Source organism: Sus scrofa, chromosome 2 (genome assembly GCF_054392235.1).
Source record: "Sus scrofa isolate SSC_HxYL_T2T_F1_AM1 chromosome 2, Sscrofa_HxYL_maternal_Yorkshire_Landrace_v2.0, whole genome shotgun sequence".
NCBI lineage: Eukaryota > Metazoa > Chordata > Mammalia > Artiodactyla > Suidae > Sus > Sus scrofa.
In genome coordinates, this window is record NC_139384.1 from 64,641,781 (window position 1) to 64,668,553 (window position 26,773).

Sequence of the window (26,773 nt, forward strand, 5' to 3'; positions counted from 1 at the left end):
AAAGAAAAAAGCCCTCTCTCAGAGAATATCTTATGGGAAAAGCTGCCTCTCTAAAAATATATGATATTGTAATTGTGCAAAAGAAAAGAACAAACCTGATTTCATATTGAATCTATTCCTTTAGTTCCAAACTTATGATCTGTTGTCTGCTTAGTGATTCTGCCTCTGCAAGTAAAAGAATACTGCCTATTCTCAAGGTTCTGCCACACAGGTTTGACCTTTAAAGGTATAACACTTTTGTATAGAGATAAAAATTTGCAGAACAGTAAGTAACATTTGCCTTGTTACAAAAGACAGATGTTTTTCTCTACAAAATAGAGATTTCCTGTAAACCTGTATTTACAGAAACATCCTGACCAAACCTATATGGGCAGCTGTAAGAACAAAGGATTATCACATCCCCTCAAGGGTCTGGTCAAAACCAAGAAGTTTATAACAACCAGCCTCAAATCTTCCCCTTTTATTATAAAAGAAGCCCAAATTCTAACTCCAGTAGAATGTTCTTTTGGTATACCAACCCACCATTTCCTTGGCCTGCTGCTTTTCCAAATAGTCACTATTTCCTGTCCCAACACCTTGTCTCTCAATTCATTGCCCTGTCATGCGGTGAGCAATATTAATTTTGACTTAAATTTTGAATTAGCAATTGCTTAACCCAGGTGAGCTTTAATAATTATGATTTAGTTTAAGAAACGGAGTGCATCCTAGATTTCAGTTTCAGTTCTTCCTTTGAATATTGAATCTTATTAAAGTGGAAATCCTACTCTGATTTTAGAACATGAATAATCACCTAAATGAAAGCTGTATTATTTCCTGAGTAAACCTCAGGCTCCTAGTTAACTATATGCAGTGCAACATGTTAAATAGGTTTCCAGCAAAAAGTTCAATAAGAGAGTAATTGTCATTTTCAATAAAGTTTTCATCTTCTACTGTTTTGAGTATTGCTCTGCCTGGGCTAATAGGTTTGTCAGAAGGATTCTCTAATAATACAGGGTTGTCATTGTCATTGTCATTGTCATTGTCATACTTTGTCCAATGTAAATAAAATACTCTGTGATATCCAGAAGATGTTAGAATGAATACCAGATAGGCTTCATGTCAGAGGAGAAAATGGATATAACACTCAGAACTCCATCAGAAAACTGAAAGTACAGTGAATTTAGGTGGCTGAGTTGAGATTACTTATGGAATATTTATTAAAATGTGGGCAAGATACTGGCAAACCAAAGTGAAGTTTTGCCAAAATCTATGCTATCTAGAACAAATTTTTTCCCCCTACTCCTCCTTCTGAAGTCATTTGGGGATAGAGTAGTTTCCAGATGTCTTACAGACAGACTATATGAAAATGGCTATCTAATAGGTGTTATGACCCAGCTGGAGTGCAAAGGCAGCAAGCCACATACCAGCAGGCAGGAAGCAGGAGAAATAAATATCCCTCTTCTCTGTCCTCCCCAATCCATGGAAGTGAGGTAGGAGACAGTTGGGATGCAGGCTGAGCAGCAAAAATTCTCCTTCAGATACTTCCAGATAAGACACCAGCAGTAGCATTGGATCCTGACTGGTAAAAGACAAAGCAACTACATTTCTCTAATTCTGTTTTTTTTTCTTTCTTTCTTTTTTTTTTAAGGGCCACACCTGCAGCATATGGAAGTTTCCAGGCTAGGGGTCAAATCAGAGCTACAGCTGATACCCTACACTACAGCCACAGCAACACCAGATCCAAGCCATGTCTGCAACCTACACTGCAGCTCACAGTAATGCTGGATCCTTAACCCAGTGAGTGGGGCCAGGGATTGAGCCTGTGTGCTCATGGATACTAGTCAGGTTTGTTACTGCTGAGTGACAACAGGAACTCCACATATTTTTCTGATTCTCGTGGCCAAGGGGATTCCTCCAACTGACAAATGTGCATAGATTTAGGATATTTGTCTCAGGTTTTTCAGTCTAGGGAAGGTGCTGGAGGAGGTGGAAGAACCAGCCCATAATATGTCCTGCCAACCTCCCAGAAACCATTGCGCTGAAAGATGCATGTACACACCAGGTAAAACCCTGAGTAAAGACGAAATGTGGGCATAAGCAAGATGATTGTTGAGAAATAACCTGGAATAACCAATGTTATATAAGTGATATAAGAAACACTATTGGGCCCAGCTAATTCTGGAAAATTGACTGTGCACACTTCCATATTATGTTTCTAATAACTTCTGCATCTTTTTGTCCATTCTGGTCTCCTTGTTGAATTCTTCAAAGAAGACAAAGACCAAGAACCACTTAACATCAAACTTATCTTGGGTCCCCAAAATAGAGATACACTTGGTAATTCTTTGGACAGAGACTCTAAGACAGAGATGGGCATTCAGGAAATTTATTGGATAGTGTTCTTTGAATCAATACCCCTAGAGTAGAGAAAGCAGAATTGGGCCCAGTGAGAAGCTGAACTGTGATATAGTCACAACAAACATCACAGCTATCACAGAAAGAATTATGAGTAGGCCCTTCCAAGTTATCTGGCAGTTTTGAGGTTTCTTTCTACTGTCCTCCTACTAGGTATTGATTGTATACAGCCTGCCCCCAGGAACGGACATGATCCTAGGCTCAGCAGTTTCCTCAACCTAGAAAAATGCCTTGAAAAGACTTTAACAAAGAGGTGTCAGATAAAAACATTCCTAGCAACTGGGGGAAAAAGTACTGCAGTCCTGAGAATGGAAGTGCAATATATGAGCATAGAATAATACACAGTACCCTCCATGAACTACATTCAGTCATTCAATTAGAAATCAAAGTGAACAGGCTCTGTGGATGCCCTTCACAAGTTGGCTTCCTGCATCATAGAACAAATATGTCATATGTTTGGGCACATAACTAGATTCCAGTTAAAAGGAACTTACTATGTTGCTGATAGAAGCATCACTCCTAAACTGGGAATCTGGACCACTATCCAAAAGAGCTTAAAATAGAGGTGATGGAAGGAACAAATTCCCCCTGTGGGTGGGCAGGTATATTGAGGAGAAGGGCACTCTTTTATCAAATTCTGCTACTGGTAGCTATGAAAAGGTCTCAGAATTAGTTCATACAAGTAGGGCTCTAACCCAATAAGAAAGTATCCTTATAGGAATAAGCAGAGACCAGAGTTCAGATTCCCTCTCGTCATGAGCAGTGAGAAAATGTCTTGGGAACACAAAGCTGTCAGTCTTCTGCAAAACAGGAAGAGAACCAAATCAACCAGCAATTTCATCATACACTTTCCAGCCTCCAAAAATGTGAGAAAATAAGTATCTGTTGTTTAATCTACCCTGTCTATGATATTTGGTTATTGCAGCTCAAGTCAACAAATATACCCTGGTGTATGGCTCAAGTATATTTGGAAAAGAATTGGGATAAGAAACATGTGACTACATTGACATTTTAAGATATTTATGTCAAGTGACTAGATCTCTCATTAGATTAAACTCTCAAAAATGAAATTGACTCTTTATTTTTCTGATAGTGCCTGGCCTCAGTCTTTCATTTCCTACAATTTTGTTAGTTCTATAAGTTAGAAAATATCCTTAGTGCCTGCACATGTATCTCATCCTCACAGAGACTATGTTGGATTCTTAACCCACTAAGCCACAACAGGAACTCTGAAGTTTCTCTTCTCTCTCTTTTTTTCATATTGCAATCTTTGGGATGAAGTCACTATGCATGGGGAAATTTTAAGGAGTCAGAAGTTACATTCCTCCTTACTGAGGCAAGGTATATATAAATTATTTAGTGTTCTTTCACACTGGAATAAGTCCCTCCCCCATCATCAATTTGTTCATTAAATTGTTTTTATTCAGTATGAACACATGGATATTTATTTTATACAATAAGTTGTAATCCAGCATCATTTTAATTTCTTACTCAAATCATTCCAGCTTTGGTTTGGGGGAGATCTTGTAGTTGATTCTTTCCCTTTGACAACCACCAAGTATTTTTTTTTTTGAGAATTTCCTTAATTTCTGAAACCACAAGGTGCTACAGTCCATATGAATATTTCCAACCACCATAATAAAATTTGATATTTTGTCAATGAAGTCTGGTTACTTTTATTAGAGAAGGTTATTAGAAACCAAGGGCTGGACACTAAAAGTTCTTGATGGCACTGTGAGGTGTCATGGTTTATAAGCCCTCAGAACTGACAGAGAAAAAATAAATGTGCGTACACTAACAGGTGTATATAAACTGAAGACAATATGTAGCAATATGTAACATGTACAATTACTAAAATGAGTTAATAAACATGAGTTTGTAATGATTAGATTTGTATACAAATATAAGCCCTTGCCATATAGATCTTTCTAGGCTGTTTCGTCTACTTATCTGTAAGCTTCCACTGTAATCTTGTCAAATCTGGCCCCAACACCCACCATCTATATATACTTCATTTTTTTAAATTCTAATGTTTATATACACCATTACTGAATTGTTTAACTATAGCCCCATGGAAAACAATCTTATCACTACAGTATAATACATATATGCCTTATCTTTTGTCTTTAGTCTTCCAGACTCTACTCATTTCTAGCTTAACATCAGCACCTTACCTCTCTATTTCAAGTATATTATTATATATTTCTATAATTCAGTTACATTTTTGTCATAGTCAGTACTCCTTATTGAATATCTTGATATCTTAAATAAATTTTAAAAATTTACACACACTAAAGTTCAATCCTTGATTTATAATCTCCTTTTGGTTTATCAGAGATGCAATACTGTCATGTATGCACCATGATTTGGAGAAGAATTTATCCATCTTAAAAATTATTATTTTTTTTTACATAATCAACTTATTCCCACTCTCTCTTCCCCACTAGCAATTGCTGATCTTACTTCTCTTTTATGCATTTACGATTTTTAGAAAGTCACATAAGTTGGAATTTTCAAGTTAGAAACTTATGCTACTTTCACTTCACAATATGAACTTAAGATTCACTATCTCTTTCAAGATGACCTACTTTTCCTGTGTAACAGATTGTCAAGTTACTATCCATTTTATCTAGGTTATCCAATTTGTGGCCAATCACAGTGCTCCATTATTATCCTTTTATTATTCAGTATATCCAAAGTTGTGCCCCCTTTTAATATTCATATTATTAGTTAATGATTTCTCTATTTTGGGGGGAGTAACATGACTAAAATTTTGTGAATCATAGATATTTACCATTTTTGTAGATTTTTTAAAAACTGTTGCATGTTCTTTATGTCATTAATTCTCCTCCAAATTTATTATTTTTCTTCTACTTGATTTATTCATTTTTCAGGTATGTAATACATTGTTATTAACTGTTATCACTAGGCTATATATTAGATACCCAGAACTCATTCTTCTTATAAATGGGAATATGTAAAATTGACTAATATCACCCGCATTCCCCAAACTTCTGCCCCTGAAAACCTTAATTCTATGATCTGATTCCATGTGTTTAGCTTTATAAGAATCCATGTATAAGTAGTACAATGCACCTTTATCTTTTTGGACTCACTCATTTCATTTTGCATAATTCCATCAAGTTTAATCCAGGTGGTAACAAATGGCAAGACATTCTTTTCATGGATGAAATTTATGTTATGAATATTTATATAATGTATACTTTCTTCTCTATTCATGCTTTGACTGGCATTGTCATCATATGTTGGCAATTGTGAGTATTGCCAACATATATATACATAGGAGTACAGACATCTTTGTGAGATCCTGTTTTTATTTTCCAGAAGTGGGACTGTTTAAATCCAGAAGTGGGACTGCTGAATTATGTAGTAATTGCATGTTTAATTTTTTTCAGAAATCTATATATTCTTTTTCTATAGTGGTTGTGCTTATTTACTTTCATACTAACCTTTCAAAAGGGTTACTTTCTCTATATCCTTTCAATACTTGTTAGCCCCTTTAATTTTGATAATGGCTTAACATGTGCCAGGTGATAGCTCATTGTACTTTTGATTTGCTTTTCTCTGAATCAATGATATTGAATACATTTTCATGATAACTATTCAATTCCTTTACCCATTATTAAAGTGTTCTTTGTATTTTCCTTTCGAGCTGTATATGTTCTTTATATATTTTAAATAACCCTTTTTAGATACAATATTTTCACAATATACATAGGCTGATTTTTCTTTTTTCTTTCTTTTTTTTTTTTGATGTGCAGAAATTTTTAGTTTGTTGTAGTACCACTGTAGTTTTTTGTTAGTGCTTGTGATTTTGGAGTTATATGTAAAATATAGAGATATGCTGAGATAAATGTTAAGGAGCTTTTTTCCTAAGTTTACTTCCAGGAGTTTTGGGTCTCATGTATAAGTCTAATACATTTACATTTAGAGTTAATTTTGTAAGTGGTATCATGTAGTTTCCCATAGGACAGCTTTACAGGGGTGTAGAAAGAAGAGCTAATAGCCATTCTTGTTCAACTGGTCCAAAATTTGAAGATGATGGAAACACCCAAATTTATTTGAGAAGGCAAACATTACTATGATTATAAAAACCAGGAAAAAAACTACAGAAAATTACAAGCCAGTATCCTCTAATGAAGATATTTGGAAGTCTTCTTGACAAAATATAATCAAGTAGAATTCAACAATATATAAAGAGGATTATACACTGAAATCAAATAGGATTTATTCCAAGATGAAAGGATTTCTTGATACCCACAAATCAGTTAATGTGAAACACTACATTACCAAAAAGAAGGATCAAACTTGCATGATCAGTTAAATAGATGCAGGACAAGCTATTAGATAATATTCAACATTCATTCATGATAAAAACTCTCACAAAAGTTGGTTTAGAGGAAGTATATTTTAACATAGTACAGACCATTTATGACCAACCCAGAACTAGCATCATAACAATGGTAAAAAGATGAAAGATTTCCCTCTAAAATCAGGAACAAAACAAGGATTCTTAATCCTAAAGTTCCATTTAGCATACTATTAGAAGTCCTAGCAACAGCAATCAGGCAATAAAAATAAGTAAAATGCATTCAAATTGGAAGGGAAGCAGTAAAGTAGTCACTATTTGCCAATGATGTGATACTATATATAGACAACCTTAAAGTCTCAACAAAAAGACTATTAGAACTAAAAACATGAATTCAGTAAAGTTGCAGGATACAAGATAAATATACAGAAATCAGGTTTTTTTTAGTCAATGGTAATGAATAATCAGAAAGAGAAATTAATTAAAGAATTCAATTTGCAATGACATCGAATAGAATTAATTGTCTAGGAATACATTTAATTAAGTGGTAGAAGATCTATACTATGAAGACTATAAAACATTAATGAAGGAATTGGAAAATGACACAAAGTAATGGGAGGATAGCTCATGCTTTTGTCTTGGAAGAATTAATATTAGTAAAAATAGACATACTACCCAAAGAAATCTACAAATTTAAAGCAATTCCTATGAAAATACCCATGACATTTTTCACAGAACTAGAGCAAATAATCTTACAACTTATATGGAAGTATAAACGTTCTTGAATAGCCAATGTAATCTTGAGAAAAAAGAATAAAGCTGAAAGTATAACACTCCCTGACTTCAGGCTATACTGCAAAACTATAGTAATCAAAACAGTATAATGCTGGTACAAAAACAGAAATATAGATCAGTGGAAAAAATAGCCTAGAAATAAAACCAAAACGTTATGACCAATTAATATGTGACAAAAGAGGAAAGAATAAACAGTAAATATAGTTTCTTCAATAAGCAGTGCTGGGAATATTGGATGGCTATATGTAAAATAATGAAATTAGAACATTTCCTCTCACCACATAAAAAATAAACTCAAAATGAATTAAAGACCTAGATTTAAGACAAATAACCATAAAACTCTTCTGAGAAAACATAGGCAGAAACTCTGACATGAATCATAACAATCATTTTATTGAATCAGTTACCTAAAGTAAAATAAATAAGTATTGCCCCATATCTGTCAAAAATGGCCATGATAAAAAGGTCTGAAAATAACAAATTTTGAGGAGAATGTGGAAAAAAAGGGAACCTTAATACACTTTTGTTAAGATTTCAAATTGTTGTAGCCAGTATGGAAACCAGTATGGAAAGTATACACACACACACACACACATATATGTGTGTGTGTGTGTGTGTGTGTGTGTGTGTGTGTGTATATATATATATACATATATATATATGTGTATATATAACTACTATGTGATTCATCAATTCCACTTCTGAGTATATACCCAAGAAAACAAAAGTACTAATTTGACGATATATGCACCTTAATTTTTGTAAAACATTATATATTGCTAAGATATAGAAGCAAACCAAGTGTCCATCAACAAATGAATGGAATAGAAAAATGGACCAGTGGGCAGGTGAAGAAAAACAAATGGGCAAAGTGATTGTGGAAACTATGCAAACTACCCTAGGAGTCACAAACAGGCCTGAGGGTGGGTAGAGTGATCTCACGACTAGAACGAGCTCCATGATCTCTGCCAATGGCTAGACAGGGGACCATAAAATTAGCTTACATTACACAGCTGGCCAAAGGAGCTGTGAAGGGGCCACTGGTACACATTCTGCTCCATGGTGGCTATAGGGAGTGGGACCAGAGGAGCTGTTCAGATCCTACAGCTACAGACAGAGCATTTTAGCAAGTTAGGGATCAGCCCTCACCCTTGGAGTTATGGAAAATGCTCCCTAGATCAGCCAAAAAAATTAGTTACTGCAGAAAGACACCCTCACAGCTATAACACTTTCCAGAAAATAGAGGGACTGGAGGAGCAGCTGCTAACATTGCCAGCTAAGAGGAATAGTCCTGAGAGCTACCTGGTGGCAGGAGAGGTCAAAAGAGACACTGCTGAACCCTCTAATGTAAAAACAACCCATTAAACATGAACCATAGCCAACTCTCTCACAGACCCCATTCCTAGTAACCACCCAACTCCAGAGGAGGTAGCATGATGCTGGTACTCCCATCACATGCTCTGGGTACACACTAGCTGCTACCACCATTGAGAACTCCAAGGCTGGCACTAGAGGCTGCATCTACATGCCTGCTGACATTAAGAGATGACAAAGAGATAGCTTTCAGATGAAAGAACAAGACAAACACACACACACAAACAACTAAATGAAGAGGAGATAGATGATCTACCTGAAAAACAATTCAGAGTGATAATAGTAAAGATGATCTAAGATCTTGGAAAAATAATGAAAGCACAGATAGAAAGTTACAAGGAATGTTTAACAAAGAGCTAGAAAATATAAAGAATAAGAAAACTATATGAATAGCACAATATCTGAAATGAAAAATACATTGGAAGGAATCAATAGCAAGATAATGGAGGCAAAAAAACAAATAAATGAGGTGGAGGACAGAGTGATGTAAATCACTGCCACAGAAAAGAATAAAGAAAAAAAATGAAAAGAAATGAGGAGAGTCTAAGAGACCTCTGGAACAACATTAAACATACTATCATTTGTATCATAGAGGTTCCAGAAGGAGAAAAGAGAGAAAAAGGACAAGAGAAAATATTGGAAGGGAATTTACTGAAAACTTCCCTAATATGGGAAAGGAAACAATCAAGCTGAGGAAGCAAAGAGAATCCCATACAGGATAAACCCAAGGAGAAACACAGCGAGACACATACTAATCAAACTGACCAAAATTATATACAAAGAAAAATATTAAAAGCCACAAGAGAAAACAACAACAATAAACTTACAAGGTAATCCCTCTAAGGATAACAGCTGATTTTTCAGCAGAAACTTCAAGCTGAAGGGAGTGGCAAGATGAAGGTGATGAAGGGGAGGAACCTAGAACCAAGAATGCTCTACCCAGGAAGTCTCTCAGGTTGGATGGAGCAATCAAAAATTTTTTGGATAAGCAAAAGATAAGAGAATTCAGCACCTCCAAACCAGCTCTGTAATGAATAGTAAAGGAACGTCTCTAGGCAGAAAAGAAGTAAACCATAATAAGATACAAAAAAACTTCAAATGAGAAAACTCACTGGTAAAGGCAAAAGCAGTAGAAAGGTAGAAAATCTGCATTAATAACTATGATGTAAAAATAGTAACCATGAGAAGAGGAGAGGACAAATTAAGAACATTGAAAATACATTTGAAATTGAGACCAGCAACCAAAAAAAAAAAAAATGTGTACATAGAGATGGTTATAGCAAAATCTAATGGGAACAACAAACTAACAAACTAAAATAAGCACAAACATAAAAAAGAAAAAGCAATCCAAACATAACAGTAAAGATAGTCAACAAACCACAGGAGACCTAAAGTAACAATCCAAACAATTAAGAAATTGGCAGTAAGTATATACTTATCTATAATTACATTGAATTTAAATGGATTAAATGCTCCAACCAAAGACAGAGACTGGATGAATGGATATAAAAACAAGACCAATATATGTGCAGTTTACAAGAGACCCATTTCAGACTGAAGGGAACAGATTGACTAAAAGTGATGGGGTGTAAAACATATTCCAGTCAAATGGAAATCAAAAGAAAGTGGGAAGAGCAATAGTCATATAAGACAAAATAGACTTTAAAATAAAGTCACAAGAGACAAAGAAATACATTACATAATGATCAAAAGATCAATCCAAGAAAAAGATATAAAATTGTAAATTACTATGCAGCCAATATAGGAGTACCACCATATATGAGAAAAGTGTTCATACCCATAAAAGGAGAATTCAAAAGCAACACAATAATAGTGGGAGACTTTAATGACCATCTTACATCAATGGACAGATCATCAAGACAGAAAAGCAATAAGGAAAAACAGTATTTCATTGACACTCTAGACCAGATAGACTTAATTGATGTTTATGGAACATGCCATCCCAAAGCAGCAGAATATACGTTCTTCTCAAGTGCACACAGAACATCCTTCAGGATAGGTTACATCTGGGCCACAGATCAAGACTTGGTGAATTGTAAAAAGTTGAAATTATTTCAAACATTTTCTTTGACTACAATACTATGAGAAAGAAAATACTACAGTTATATGGCAACAAATTCAGCAACCTAGTAGAAACATACAAAATTCAAGAACTACACAAGTTTCCAAGACTTAGTCAGGAAGAAAGAGACAATTTGATTAGACACTGCAACAAGATTAAATTTGTATATATAAAAAATCTCCCAGCAAACAAGATCCCAATATTTGATGGCTTCACAGGTGAGTTCTACCTGTAAGCATATTAGGAAGAGTTAATACTTACCATTTCTACACCATTTAAAAAAATAATTGAAGGCGGCAAAACAATCCCAAATTCACTCTATGAGGTCACATTTACACTGATGTGAAAACCAGATAAAGAAAATACAAAAAAAAAGAAAAGTCACTATCTTTGATAAATACAGATGCAAATATTATCAACAAAATATTAGCAAACCAAATCCAAGAAAACATAAAAGGATCACACAAGATGATCAAAAGGAACTTATTCCAGGGATGCAAGGATGATTCATTTTCACAATCCACCAATAAGATACACAATATGTTTTTTTTTGTCTTTTTGCCATTTCCTGGGCCATTCCCATGGCATATGGAGGTTCCCAGGCAAGAGGTCAAATCGGAGCTATAACCACCAGCCTACACCAGAGCCACAGCAGTGTGGGATCCGGGCTGCATCTGCAACCTACACCACAGCTCACAGCAATGCCGGATCCTTAACTCACTGAGGAAGGCCAGGGGTCAAACCCGCAACCTCATGGTTCCTAGTTGGATTCGTTAACGACTGAGCCATGATGGGAACTCCAAGATACACAATATTAATAAAAAAGATGAATAAAAACCATGTGACCATCTCTTTAGTCACAAAGAAGAAATTTACAATATTCAATATCCATTCGTAATAAAAAGTTATCAAAATTCATATATAGAAAACATATTTGAACATAGAAAGTCCATTTTTTTTTTTACAAACCCATAGATTACATCATACTCAGAGATGAAAAGCAGAAAACATTTCCTTTAAAATCAGGAAAAAAAGACTAGGATGCCTACTCATTCCACCTCTTTTTTGAATGTCCTAGCTGTGGCAATCAGAATGAATTATTTGAATGTTTATTGACTGTTCTAGCTGTAGCTATCAGAAAGAAAAAATAAACAAAAAGGCTTTCAAATTAGAAGTGAAGTACAACTGTTCATATTTGCAGATGATCCAGCAATACTGCTTCTGAATATATAACTAATGAAAATGAAAAAGTGATATTGAGTAGTATTCCATTGTGTATATATACCACATCTTCCTAATCCAATTGTATGTCAATAGGCATTTGGGCTGTTTCCACATCTTGGCTATTGTGAATAGAGCTTCAGTGAACATGTGAGTGCATGTCTTTTTTAAGGAAAGTTTTGTTCGGATATATGCCCAAGAGTGGGATTGCTGGGTCATATGATCGTTCTATATATAGATTTCTAGGGTACCTACATACTGTTGTCCATAGTGGTTGTACCAACATATATTCCCACCAACAGTGCATCTGGGTTCCCTTTTCTCCACACTCCCTCCAGCATTTGTTATTTGTGGTCTTGTTAATGATGGCCATTCTGACTGGTGTGAGGTGGTACATAATAGTAGTTTTGATTTGCATTTCTCTAATAATCAGAGATGTTGAGCATTTTTTCATGTGCTTGTTGGCCATTTGTAGCTCTTCCTTGGAAAAATGTCTATTCAAGTCTTTTGCCCATTTTTCAATTGGGTTGTTGGTTTTTTTGATGTTGAGTTGTATAAGTTGCTTGTATATTCTAGAGATTAAGCCCTTGTCAGTTGCATCACTTGAAACTATTTTCTCCCATTCTGTAAGTTGTCTTTTTGTTTTCTTTTTTGTTTCCTTTTCTGTGCAAAAGCTTGTCAGTTTGGTTAGGTCTGACTGATTTTTATTTTTGCTCTTATTTCTGTTGCTTTGGGAGACTCCCATTTGCAGCAACATGGATGGAACTAGAAACTCTCAAACTGAGTGAAGTAAGTCAGAAAGAGAAAGACAAACACCATATGATATCACTTATATCTGGAATCTAATATATGGCACAAGTGAACCTTTCCACAGAAAAGAAAATCATGGACTTGGAGAATAGACTTGTGGTTGCCAGGAGGGAGGGAGAGAGAGTGGGGTGGTTGGGGAGCTTGGGGTTAATAGATACAAACTATTGCCTTTGGAATGGATTAGCAATGAAAGTCTGCTGTATAGCACTGGGAATTATGTTTCGTCACTTACAATGGAGCACGATAATGTGCGAAAATAGAATATGTACATGTATGGGTAATTGGGTCACCATGCTGTACAGTAGAAAAAAATTTTATTGGGGAAATAACTATAAAACAATAATAATAATAAAATTCCAAGTATTCAAAAAAAGTGATGTTGAAAAGATATCTGCATTCCCATGTTCATTGTAGTAGCATCATTCACAATAGTCAACATGTGGACAAGCCTAAATCTCTGTTAGTGGATGAATAAAGTAGGAGTTATATATATAGAATATTATTCTGACATGGAAAAGAAGGAAGTCCTATCATTTGCAATAACATGAATGGCTCTTGACATTATGCTAACTCAGAGAAAGAAAGAAAAATACTGTATGGTATTCCTTTTATGTAAAATATAAAAATGCTAAACTGGTAGAAACAACATAATGGTAGTTATAAGGGCCTTGTGTTGGCAGTTAGAGAATTGGGGAGATGTTGGTCAAAGTGTACACTTTTGCAACAAGAAGATGAATAACTTCTGGAACTCTGATCCACTTCATTGTGTTTTATGTAAAGGGTCTATGAGAAATATCATAAGTTCTTTCACCACAAGATAATTAATCTGACATGACGTAGGTGTTAGCTGATTGTAATCATATTGTAATATATAAATGTATTTAATCAATACATTCTATACAAATTTGTAAATTGTTATGTGTTAGCTATATCACAATAAAATATTTTTAAAAGACCATTATTTCATTATTTAATATGTGTTACTCGGAATATTTATATTTCCACACAATATTTTTGAAGTTTGCATATTCCCAAATAATATTCTACACACAGTTTTTATACTGTTCCATCTCAATCTGTAAAATTTCCTACAGTCATATTTCTGTACAAATGTACATGGTTCCATAGTCTCCTCATGGCCCCCATTACTTCTTTATTCCTCAGGCTGTAGATAAAGGGATTAAGAAGAGGTGTGATAATGGTGTAAAACACTGCCACCACCTTATCCTCTTCAGGTGAATGCAAGGTGTGTGGCCTTGTATAAGTGGAGAGAGTGGTCACATAGAATAGGCTTGCTACAGTCAGGTGAGAGGAACAAGTAGAGATAGCTTTGGTTTGTCCTTTTCCTGAACTCTTCCGGAACACCACAGTAAGCACATAGGCATAGGAAGTGAGAATGGCCATGAATGGTAACAAAAGAATTATAATGCCACTCAGGAGAACTGTATATTCATACTGGGAAGTGTCCTGACACACCAATGGAACCAGAGTTGGAATTTCACAGAAGAAGTGGTTAATGACTCGATATCCACAGAAGTGAAGTTGAAATATATGTGCTGTATGTATTAAAGAATTCAGAGAACTACTGGTCCATGCACATGTGACCATGAACCAACAGAGCTTTTTGCTCATGAGTAAAGGGTAACGTAAAGGATGACAGATGGCTACATAGCGATCACATGACATGAAACCAAGAAGAAGAGCTTCAGTTCCACCAAGGACCAAGAACAAAAATGTTTGAATCTTACAGCCTAAAAAAGTAATGGTCTTATTATTGGACAGAAAGTTAATTGCCATCTTTGGCACAGTAGTAGAGATGTACATCATGTCAATGAAAGAGAGTTGACTGAGTAGAAAGTACATTGGACTGTGAAGTCTGGTATCCAATTGAATAAGAAGAATCAGTCTAATGTTACCCATCAGAGCTACTAGAAATAAGATTGCAATGACAACAAAGAGAAAAGAGTCCATTGGACCATACTGGAAAAGACCAAGAAGTATAAAATCTGTCCCAACAGTTTGATTTCCTGTTTTCATGGCTTCAAGAAAATATCAAATTGGTGTTATTTGAGTACTCTGTGTAACAATACTGACTGCCCTTTAAGAGAAAAAGGTGATGATTATTAAACACAAGAAAATTTTCTTGAATCACCTTGGGTGACTATATCTCTTTCTGTTTCAACATAAGTCTGTATCTATTGAATTTGACAAATTGTAAAATAAAACTAAAATATTTTACTGAGTGTAGAATTGAATATAATTTGAAAATCAAAATAAAATAGACATTGAAATTACTTGCATACAAACTATTTTCCTCTTTTGTAAATGTCTCTAAATGATATATTAGAGATGTGTTCTCTTGTTACAAGAATAGTCTTCACACAAAGATAAAATGATCAGGATAGATTTGGCTAAACATATCATTTAAAAATATTTACTGCATTTCTACATTTTGAATTTATATGGGATATTAATTAATATAAAAGTATAATACACTTACCATGTTTATTAATTATTACTTATTTTCCCTGTATTGTAGGAGTTTAATTAATTGAGCAAAAAATGCTTCAGACATTTTTAAAAACTTGAGAATGAATTACTAAAATATAAACTTAAGACTTAAAAAGTATCATGTTCAAAATGGTTAATTTAAAGGTAACAAATATAATTTTTCTTTTATTTTCTGACACAAACCTGGTCTATGTATTTTCAGAGCAAATAATGTCTTCCTAAATAGAGGCCTCTTGTTCTAAAAATATTTAAAAGTATTAAACAGCATTAAGTCTTCTCAGCATTTATTATATTTCTCTATTGTGGGCACAGAACACATATAACTTCTGAAACTCTAAATATGAACCAAACTGATTTTCTTCATCAAAAGTTTACATGGGAGTTCCCGTCGTGGCGCAGTGGTTAACGAATCCGACTAGGAACCATGAGGTTGCGGGTTCGGTCCCTGCCCTTGCTCAGTGGGTTAACGATCCGGCGTTGCCGTGAGCTGTGGTGTAGGTTGCAGATGCGGCTCGGATCCTGTGTTGCTGTGGCTCTGGCGTAGGCCGGTGGCTACAGCTCCGATTCAACCCCTAGCCTGGGAACCTCCATATGCCGCGGGAGCGGCCCAAGAAATAGCAACAACAACAATGACAAAAGACAAAAAGACAAAAAAAAAAAAAAAAAAAAAAGTTTACATGACTATATAACACTGCTAGGCTTTCTGCATACCAGAATGGGAGGGATTAGGCAAAGTAAGTAGACTGGAAGATGTATTAAAAATAGTCTGCTATACTAGGGTATTTTGATAAAATATTTTAAAAAAGGTTAATAAGTGAGAATCTGTAACACAAATTGAGAAAAGTTTGGAAGAACTTGTGAATATGTCATCATGAATACAAGAATTCATGTACATCTTCTTTCCAATTTCTTAAATTATCATGAAATATAATCTGAACACAAAAATAAAAACATACAATAATAATAACCTAAAAGAGAAATAATAAAATATCCCAGATTTATCTGAAATTATCTACATGTGTAAGACTGTATTTGAACATAACATAAAATACCTCCCAAGATCAATAGAAAAATCCAGAACAAGAGGGAAGTATATGTTTAGGAAGCACCTGGCTCCCCACTGAAAATTTGATAGTACAATCTGAATATTCCAAATGGAATAGCTGGATAGAAAATAAAAATTCGTTTCCTTAAAAAAGACACATGAACCTGCATGTTCATTGCAGCACTATTCACAATAGCCAAGACATGGAAAAAAACCCAAATGGCCATCAATAGATGATCGGATTAGAAAGAGGTGGTATATATACACAATGGAATACTACTCAGCCATAAAAAATACCATTTGCAGCAACATGAATGGAACTAGACACTCTCATCCTGAGTGAAGTCAGTCAGAAAGAGAAAGACAAATAACATATGATATCACTTATATCTGGAATGTTAATATAGGGTTAAAATGAACCTTTCCACAGAAAAGCATGGACTTACAGAATAGACTTGTGGTTGCCAAGAGGGAGGGGGAGGGAGTGGGGTGGTTGGGGAGCTTGGGGTTAATAGATACAAACTATTGCCTTTGGAATGGATTAGCAATGAGATCCTGCTGTGTAACACTGGGAACTATGTTTAGTCACTTACGATGGAGCATGATAATGTACAAAAATAGTACATGTACATGTATGTGTAACTGGGTCACCATGCTGTACAGTAGAAAAAAATTCGTATTGGGAAAATAACTATTAAAAATTAATAATAAAAAAATGAAAAAAAAATTCCCATGGGAGTTCCCATTGTGGCTCATCTTGTTAAGAATCCCACATAGTGTCCGTGAGGATGCAGGTTCAGTCCCTGGCCTAGTTCAGTGGGTTAAGGATATGGCATTGTCACAGCTGTGGCATAGGTCACAAATATGGCTCAGGTTCTGCATTGCTGTGACTGTGGCATAGGCCAGCAGCTGCACCTCCTATTTCACCCCTAGCCTGGGAACTTCCACATGCTACAGAAATAAAAAAGAACAAAGTATGAAAAAGAAAGAAAAAGGAAATTCCCATGAAGTTCTTCTCCTAAGTAGTAGAATTCCAGAGACCCATAAAATTACTCGATCAAAATGAATGCTTTTCAACATTCTCCTTCTCTCTCAGAATCCAAACTGTTTTACTTTGATCTTGAGTGCGTTCTTTAATATTGACAGGAAGATTTTTAATTTGAATTATGTATGAAAGAAATGACAGAAAAAGCTATCATTTCTCAATCAAGATAGGGACTGAGAAAACAGGTTAATTCAAATTTGGAAGTGTTAGATAAAGTCTCATTATAAAATATAGATAAAACATAAAATGTATATAAAACAAAGATAACAAATTCAAAATATTTTCAATGGACACTTCGGAAGAGGGTGGACAAAAACTCTTCTGAATAAAGACATGCAAATCCTAATACTATTATGACAAATAGAATTCCATTACCTACCATAAAGTTGTAATTATCTATAATCAGACAAATTTATACAAAATGAAAAGTCCTACTAAAAAATAAAGATATTGGTAAGTTTAATAAGAAAGATATACACACTTTAATGTATTACGAAGCTGGTTTGATCTAATCAAAATCAGTGATTAATTCAAATACTATTAAACATTCATATTATTGTATATTGTTACTCAAACTGTGTTTATATTTGAATCAGTAAATGCATTGACAAAAATAAAATGGATGTGTGTTTAACTCAGAAAACAAAACCTACTAGGCATTCTAACATCACTATTACAATTTTTTGAGTGTCCTAGCCCAGGAAATAAGATGAAAATAAACATGATAATAATAAAGTATGACCGAGTTAATGATTGTGTTTTGAATATTACTGAAACTAATGACATCCCTGTATACTATTTTTCTCCATGAAGTAGTCTAAAATACTTTTACATCAACAATAATGATAATTAAATATTATAATCTATTTATTATAAAACTGGTTTATGTTTTTTAACATAAACACAATAACACATACTTTGTGATTTATGGGATAGAATAAATTCATCAAATAGTATTTCTTAGTAAACCAATTAATGGAAATCCAACCTAAATTTCATGGTCCTATATTTCAGAGTCTATTGTGTTTCTGTTAATAAACACCTGGAATAAAATGATCAAGCTCAGGAGTTCCCACTGTGGTACAATGGTATTGGTGGCTTCTCTGGAGGCCTGGGACTCAGGTTCAGATTCCTGGATGGCTCAGTGGATTGCCACAGGCATAGGTCACAACTGTGCTTCGGATCTGACTCCTGGCCTGGGAACTCCATATGTCATTGGATGGCCAAAAAAAAAAAAAAGTCAAGCTCCAAAAAGCTGAAAAATGCTGACAAGAATGTAAGAAGAGGAAATACAATGTACTAAAGTCTATGGAGATAAATTATTAAAATAGTGGTGATTTGGTCTGATATAGGTCTATTTTTACTTTCAGTGAATAAGGCATGGATATTCTGGGTTTAATTAGAATCTTTATACACACAACAAATTTTAGAGAATATATATAGCTACTATCCTCAGCTCTGACTTGCTTTTGGCCAACCGATGTTTTAATTACATTTGACTCCCCATGATTTTGTGCCGTATTGAACATACTTTAAATTTCTGTTGAGTTTAAAAGGTATACCTGTCATTCTGCCAATAAGGACATAATTCTGAGGACTTTTGTTAAGCATATATATATATATATATATATATATATATATATATATAAAACTATTTAATCTGGTTATATCTCACCTCCATTTCCAGAGGTAACATGAATTGTGGTAAGTATTAAAAACATTGAATGGTATAGAAACCTCTCCATAATATTGAAGAACACAATCTTATTCATGACCCTATTATATGTTATTAGAAATAGCTGATAGATGAAGGAAAAGTGCTAAAATAAAATGTTCAGAAGAACCCCAAAACATTCTGCATCTCCTTTCAACTAAAGGAAATCTCCCAAATCCCAGCCTCCTCTTCCAACATCCAAAGTCACTTCCCCGATTTTGATAAGATTCCCAATGAAATTTTGATAAGATTCCAAATAAGAGGCTAAATTGACATTTTAATATAAAAGAAATATATTGAAAACTGAAAGATTTTACGATCACCAATAGATTTAAACAAATCACAATCCTAAAAGTGTCTAATTACAATGTAGCTGCAGTGCATGAACTAATAGATTGGACCTTCAATATGAGCTAATCCAATTAAAATAATATCAATGTAAAGTGTGCTGTAAACCAAAACCAAAACCTTTGGCAGGGGGAGATAAGCAATGCTAATATTTTTATTTAGTGTGGTAGATTTGAGAACTTGTTACCTATTATTAGATTCATAAATAAAAACTCACAAATTTCTGTCTAAACAGCTTTATCAAAGAAGTAATTAAATGTCTACTTATTTTTATCATAATACAGCCTCTTCAGATTCTTATCCTCACCCACATTTATTTTTCCATTGTTGCTCTCTAACTTACCTTTGAATTTTGAATTCTGTTTCTTTAAAAATATTTATTGTAGAGTCAATTTACAAGTATGAGTAATTCATTTCAAGAGATGGATGGAAACTGGGGAAATACGTATAGTTGAAAGCCATGGATATAGAAAATGTGTTCTATTCTCAATATTGCAGGTATACAATAAAATGAAGTTTTAAAAAGGGAAGTGTTAATAATTGCTAGCACTGCTATGGAGCTGTACAACCAAATATTTTACTTTTAATAGAACTGCATAAAATTTTCACTATGTATTTGTATCTTTTGAAATCCTCTGCCTGTTTTACATGCATTGCTCAAATCCAAAATATTGTTGAAAACAACACTTTGGATAAAATAAAGAGGAAACACATGTTTTCTTTCCTTAGTTAGGAAAACAAGCATGTTTTAGGGCCATGTTCTTTTAGTTATAGGATAAAGAGGACTACAGAATATAGGTCCTAACTCACTGCACCAAGATGCTTCCCAGAACCTTTGCCCTTGTAATCCTAAGATGATTCAAATTCAATGTAAGAACAAGCACATCTCAAATATATACCTTTACATTCTTTTTGCAGAAATCATATAATACCTATATAACCTACTGAGCCCAGAAATAGCCCACATTAAAAAAATAATATTAAACTGTACATAGTCTTTTAAATAAATGTAATATTTTACATATAACATCTGAGTGTAGACAGATAATTCAAACATGACTCACCTATGAACTATAATGTCTTCTGAACTTCAGAGGAATCAGCAGTATAAACAATTATATGATATTAAATAATTTTAATGTGAATGAGACTTCTTTGTCTTTATTGATCCACATCCTTAATGGTCACCTAGAAAGCAAATGATTTCCATTAGTTAGACATATCAATGTCTTTCATTTCATAAAAGAAAGTTCCTTTCCACTGAGATACATTGCCTCTTATACAGAGATAAAGCTATTCTTCAAGGATATTTTACTCAAAATAAAATAGTAATCAACAAGCTGGAGATGGATCTGAAAAATTAGGTGTAAAAATGATTCTCTGTTCTACCACTGTGTGGTTATAGTTACAGCATCACAGCAATTCCTCTTTTGATATTTAGTTAGTTAGTTAGTTAGTTAATTTATTTTTAGGGCCATACACATGGCATATGGGGGTTCCCAGGCTAGGGGTTGAATTGGAGCTCCTGGCCTGTGCCAGAGTCACAGCAACACAGGATCCGAGCTGCATCTGCTACCTACACCACAACTCACCACAACGCTGGATCCTTAATCCACTGAACGAGACCAAAAATCAAACCTGCGTCCTCATGGATGCTAGTCAGATTGGTTTCCGCTGAGCCATGGTAGGAACTCCCTCTTTTGATGGTCCTTTAAAATAAATTTGTATTGACTGAGCATCATAGAAACCATGATAATATAGAAATTACTGCAGATAGTCTTAATAATTAAGCTATTTAATGTGGTGCTACTATAGAGAAGCATAAAACAGATCTTGAAAATCCAAATTATTTACACTCTTGAATTTGAAACACTCTTTAGGAACTATTACCACACTATGAATTTGTAGGATTATTGTTTTTTTTTTTTTTTTTTTTTTTTGTCTCAGACAATAAGCCTTCAATCATTTAGCATGAAAAACTCAGCTTGGAGAATAAATTTTAAATAAAAAGTTCACCTTCTCAACTTTATGCAGTTCTTTTAAAGGCTCAGATTAAATGGTCAGACTGCCTAAACATGAAGGAACTTAATATGTTGTTTGCAAAAATCCTTTTGGGAAAATTTAGTCTCTTGTCTAAAATTAAACACATTAGCCACCTTGAGGATGATGGTTTGTTGGAGATGTTTTCTGCTCTCAAAATAAATAAAATAATGTGAATATTGAAACTAGGTGTGATCAAATGAAAACATTCAGAAAACCTATTTAACTGATAGGTTTTTATAAAATATCACTTAACTCTTTCTCACTGTTTAAAAATATAGAGAGGAGTTCCCATCTTGGCTCAGTGGTTAAGGAACCTGACTAGCATCCATGAGGATGAGGGTTCGATCCCTGGACTCGCTCAGAGAGTTAAGGATCCAGTGTTGCCATGAGCTGTAGTGTAGATCTTGAAGACATGGCTCAGATCCTGTGTTGCTATGGCTGTGATGCAGGCCGGTGACCACAGCTCCGATTGGACCCCTAGCCTGGGAACCTTCTTATGCTGCAGCCACAAAAAAGTCAAAAATAAAATAAAATAAAAATACATAGAGACTAGACTATATACGATAATAACTAGATGATACATTTTTGAACAAAAACATATGATCTTTTGAGGAATTTCATGACTTAGGAGATGTACTATATTAAACAGATCAATGACTTTTTTTTTAACAGCCACACCTGTGGCATATGGAAGATCCCAAACTAAGTGTAGAATTGGAGGTGCAGCTGAGGCCTACTCCACAGCCACAGAAACACTGGGTCTGCATTGCCTCTGCAATCTATGCCTTAGCTTGTGGCAATGCTGGATCCTTAACCCACTGAACAAGGCCAATTATTAAACCTGAATCCTCACTGAGACTATGTTGTGTCCTTAACCTGCTGAGCCATGATGCATTGATTTTTTTCTAAAAAAAATCTTAAGAATATTACATCAGTCATGGGAGTGGGATACTCAACAGTTTTGAAAATCCTACAGGTACAATGCAAATGCTGTAACCACTTAAGTTTCATTTTTTCCCAGTTTCATGGAAACTTAGACAATTTAAGCAAATAAGTCTCAAAGAAAATAGATTAGATGATTAATATGGCAGTTGTCCTTTAGGCATATAGTGAATGTGTTAGCACTTTTTTCCTTTAAAATTTAGGAAAATTTATACTTCAGTATTGAACTGAACTGGAGTACCACAAAAAAAAAAAAAAAAAAACAGTGTTAGCATGAAGCAAAAATAATTAAAATCAAGAACATTTAAGTTTGTTTTTGATGTAGACCTGTACTCTGAATTAGATTTTGCATTATAATTCACTTAGTTTTCAGAGAAAAAATTATAAATCATTTATTGGCTCATTAATAAATTACAACTTTTGCTGATTACAAAATATGAACTAGAAAGAATGTTAACCTTCATATATAGATAGACATATGTATATATGTATGTGATATATACATACACATGTATGTGTTATATGTACACATACACACACATATATATCACATACATATGTAATAGGAGTACATATGTGTATATGTACAAGTAATGTAGCCACAAGACAGAAAAGTTTAGGAACCATCCAAAACTAGAAGAGACAAGGAAAAAGATTGTTTTCTGTGTCCTCTAGAAGTAGTGCAGACCTGCTAACATGTTGATTTCAGACCAATGGCACTGATTTTGGATTTCTGGCCTTATGGAATGTGATAAAATATATTTCTGTAGTTTGAAATTATAATTTTTTGTAATTCATTTTTCTTTTTTATATTTATTTATCTTTAATTAATGATTTTCATTTTTCCATTATACTTGGTTTACAGCATTCTGTCAATTTTTTCTTCACAACAAAGTGACCTAGTAACATATATATTTTTTTCTTTTTTTTTTTGGGGTTGAATACAGAGCTTTTATTTATTTAATTTTTTTATTTCTTATAAACATTTTTTAATTTACAAAGACATTTCATGATTGGCGCTTTTTTTTCTTTTTTTTTTTTTCCTGCTGTACAACAAGGGGATCAAGTTACTCTTACATGTATACATTTTTTTCCCCACCTTTTGTCCTGTTGCCATATGAGTATCTAGACACAGTTCTCAATGCTATTCAGCAGGATCTCCTTGTAAATCTATTATAAGTTGTGTCTGATAACCCCAAGCTCCCGATCCCTCCCACTCCCTCCCTCTCCTGTCTGGAAGCCACAAGTCTATTCTTCAAGTCCATGAGCTTCTTTTCTGAGGAGATGTTCATTTGTGCTGGATATTAGATTCCAGTTATAAGTGATATCATATGGTATTTGTCTTTGTCTTTCTGACTCATTTCTCTCAGTATGAGAGTCTCTAGTTCCATCCATGTTGCTGCAAATGGCATTATGTCGTTCTTTTTTGTGGCCAAGTAGTATTCCATTGTGTATATTTACCACCTCTTCCTAATCCAATTTCCTGTCGATGGACATTTAGGTTGTTTCCATGTCTTGGCTATTGTGAATAGTGCTGGAATGAACATGCGGGTGCATGTGTCTCTTTTAAAGAAACTTTTGTTCAGATATATGCCCAAGAGTAGGATTGCAGGGTCATATGGAAGTTCTATGTATAGATTTCTAAGGTATCTCCAAATTGTTCTCCATAGTGGCTGTACCAGCTCACATTCCCACCAACAGTGCAGGAGGGTTCCCTTTTATCCACAACCCCTCTAGCACTTGTTGTTTGTGGACTTATTAATGATGACCATTCTGACTGGTGTGAGGTGGTATCTCATGGTAGTTTTGATTTGCATTTCTCTTATAATCAGCAATGTTGAGCATTTTTTCATGTGTTTGCTGGCCATCTGCATATCTTCCTTGGAAAACAGTCTATTCAGGACTTTTGCCCATTTTTCCATTGATTGATTGGCTTTTTTGCTGTTGAGCTGTATAAGTTGCTTAAATATTCTAGAGATTAAGCCCTTGTCAGTTGCATCATTTGCCACTATTTTCTCCCATTCTGTAAGTTGTCTTTTTGTTTTCTTTTGGGTTTCCTTTGCTGTGCAAAAGCTTTTCAGTTTGATTAGGTCCCATTGGTTTATTTTTGCTTTTATTTCCGTTGCTTTGGGAGACTGACCTGAGAAAATATTCATGATGTTGATGTCAGAGAGTGTTTTGCCTATGTTTTCTTCTAGGAGTTTGATGGTGTCCTGTCTTATATTTAAGTCTTTCAGCCATTTCGAGTTTATTTTTGTGCATGGTGTGAGGGTGTGTTCTAGTTTCATTGCTTTTTCCCATTTTATGTTCTTGCTTCCCTTGTCAAAGATTAATTCACCATAAGTGTCAGGGTTTATTTCCAGGTTCTCTATTCTGTTCCATTGGTCTGTCTGTCTGTTTGGATACCAGTACCATACTGTTTTGATGACTGTAGCTTTGAAATATTTCTTGAAGTCTGGGGAAGTTATGCCTCCCAGACTTCGGGATTGGTTTGTATATCTCAGGATTGCTTGGTTTTTGTTTCTCAGGATTGCTTTGGTGGTTCTGGGTCTTTTGCTGTTCCATAGAAATTTTTGGATAGTTTGTTCTAGTTCTGTGAAAAATGTCATGGGGAATTCGATAGGGATGCATTGAATCTGTAGTTTGCTTTGGGTAGTATGGCCATTTTTACAATGTTGATTTATCCAATCCATGAACATGGAATATCTTTCCATTTCTTTACATCTTCTTTGATTTCTTTGATTAAAGTTTTATAGTTCTTGGCATAGAGTTCCTTTACCTCTTTGGTCAGGTGTATTCCGAGGTATTTGATTTTGTGAGCTGCAATTTTATTTTATTTTATTTTTTTGGCATTTCTTGGGCCGCTCCCACGGCATATGGAGGTTCCCAGGCTAGGGGTCTAATTGGAGCTGTAGCCACCAGCCTATGCCAGAGGCACAGCAACGCAGTATCTGAGCCACATCTGCAACCTACACCACAGCTCATGGCAACGCCAGATCGTTAACCCACTGAGCAAGGGCAGGGATCGAACCCGCCACCTCACGGTTCCTAGTCGGATTCGTTAACCACTGCGCCATGACGGGAACTCCATGTGAGGTGCAATTTTAAAAGGTATCGTATTTTTGTATTCCTTTTCTAATATTTCATTGCTGGTATACAGAAATGCAACTGACTTCTAAATGTTAATCTTCTATCCTGCTACTTTGCTGAATTTATTAATCAGTTCAAGTAGTTTTGGGGTTGAGTCCTTAGGGTTTTCTATGTACAGTATCATGTTGTCTGCATACAGTGACAGTGTTATCCCTTCTCATCCTATTTGGATGCATTTATTTCTTTTGTTTGCCTAATTGCTGTGGATAGGACTTCCAAAACTATGTTGAATAGCAGTGCTGAGAGTGGGCATCCCTGTCTTCTTCCAAATTTGAGTGAGAAGGCTTTCAGTTTTTCCCCATTGAGCATTATATTTGCTGTGGGTTTGTCATAAGTGGCTTTTATTATGTTCAGGAATGTTCCCTCTATGCCCACTTTGGCAAGGGTCTTGATCATGAATGGATGTTGGACTTTGTCAGATGCTTTTTCTGTGTCTATTGAGATGATCATATGATTTTTGGCTTTTCTTTTGTTAATGTGGTGTATGACGTTGAATGATTTGTGAATGTTGAACCATCCTTGTGAACCTGGGATGAACCCTACCTGGTCATGGTGTATAATTTTTTTGGTATGTTGTTGGATTCGGTTGGCTAAGATTTTGTTGAGAATTTTTGCATCTATATTCATCAATGATATTGGCCGATAGTTTTCTTTTTTGGTGTTATCTTTGTCTGGTTTTGGAATTAGGGAGATGTTGACATCATAGAATGTCTTTGGGAGTATTCCTTCTTCTTCAACCTTTTGAAAGAGTTTAAGGAGGATGGGCACCAGATCCTCTTTATATGTTTGATAGAATTCGTCTGTGAAGCCATCTTGTCCTGGACTTTTATTTGTAGGGAGTGTTTTTATGACTTCTTCAATTTCCTTTCTAGTGATTGGTCTGTTCATTTGGTCTGTTTCTTCTTGATTCAGTTTTGGGGGGCTGTAAGATTTGAGAAAACTGTCCATTTCTTCCAGATTGTCAAATT

General features: G+C 34.6%; 1 protein-coding gene across 1 annotated transcript; it reads right to left on the reverse strand.

The window, feature by feature from the left end:
* Window positions 1–14,078: 14,078 nt before the first annotated feature.
* LOC110259601 (olfactory receptor 2AK2-like) lies at window positions 14,079–15,044 on the reverse strand. The gene has a single exon (XM_021085077.1). It carries the CDS (start codon window positions 15,042–15,044, stop codon window positions 14,079–14,081), a length of 966 nt encoding a protein of 321 aa, XP_020940736.1.
* Between the last annotated feature and the right edge of the window lie 11,729 nt (window positions 15,045–26,773).

Bases quoted from the DNA above. Each gene is read 5' to 3' on its own strand.
- LOC110259601 (XM_021085077.1), bottom strand. From the start codon at position 15,044: ATGAAAACAGGAAATCAAACTGTTGGGACAGATTTTATACTTCTTGGT.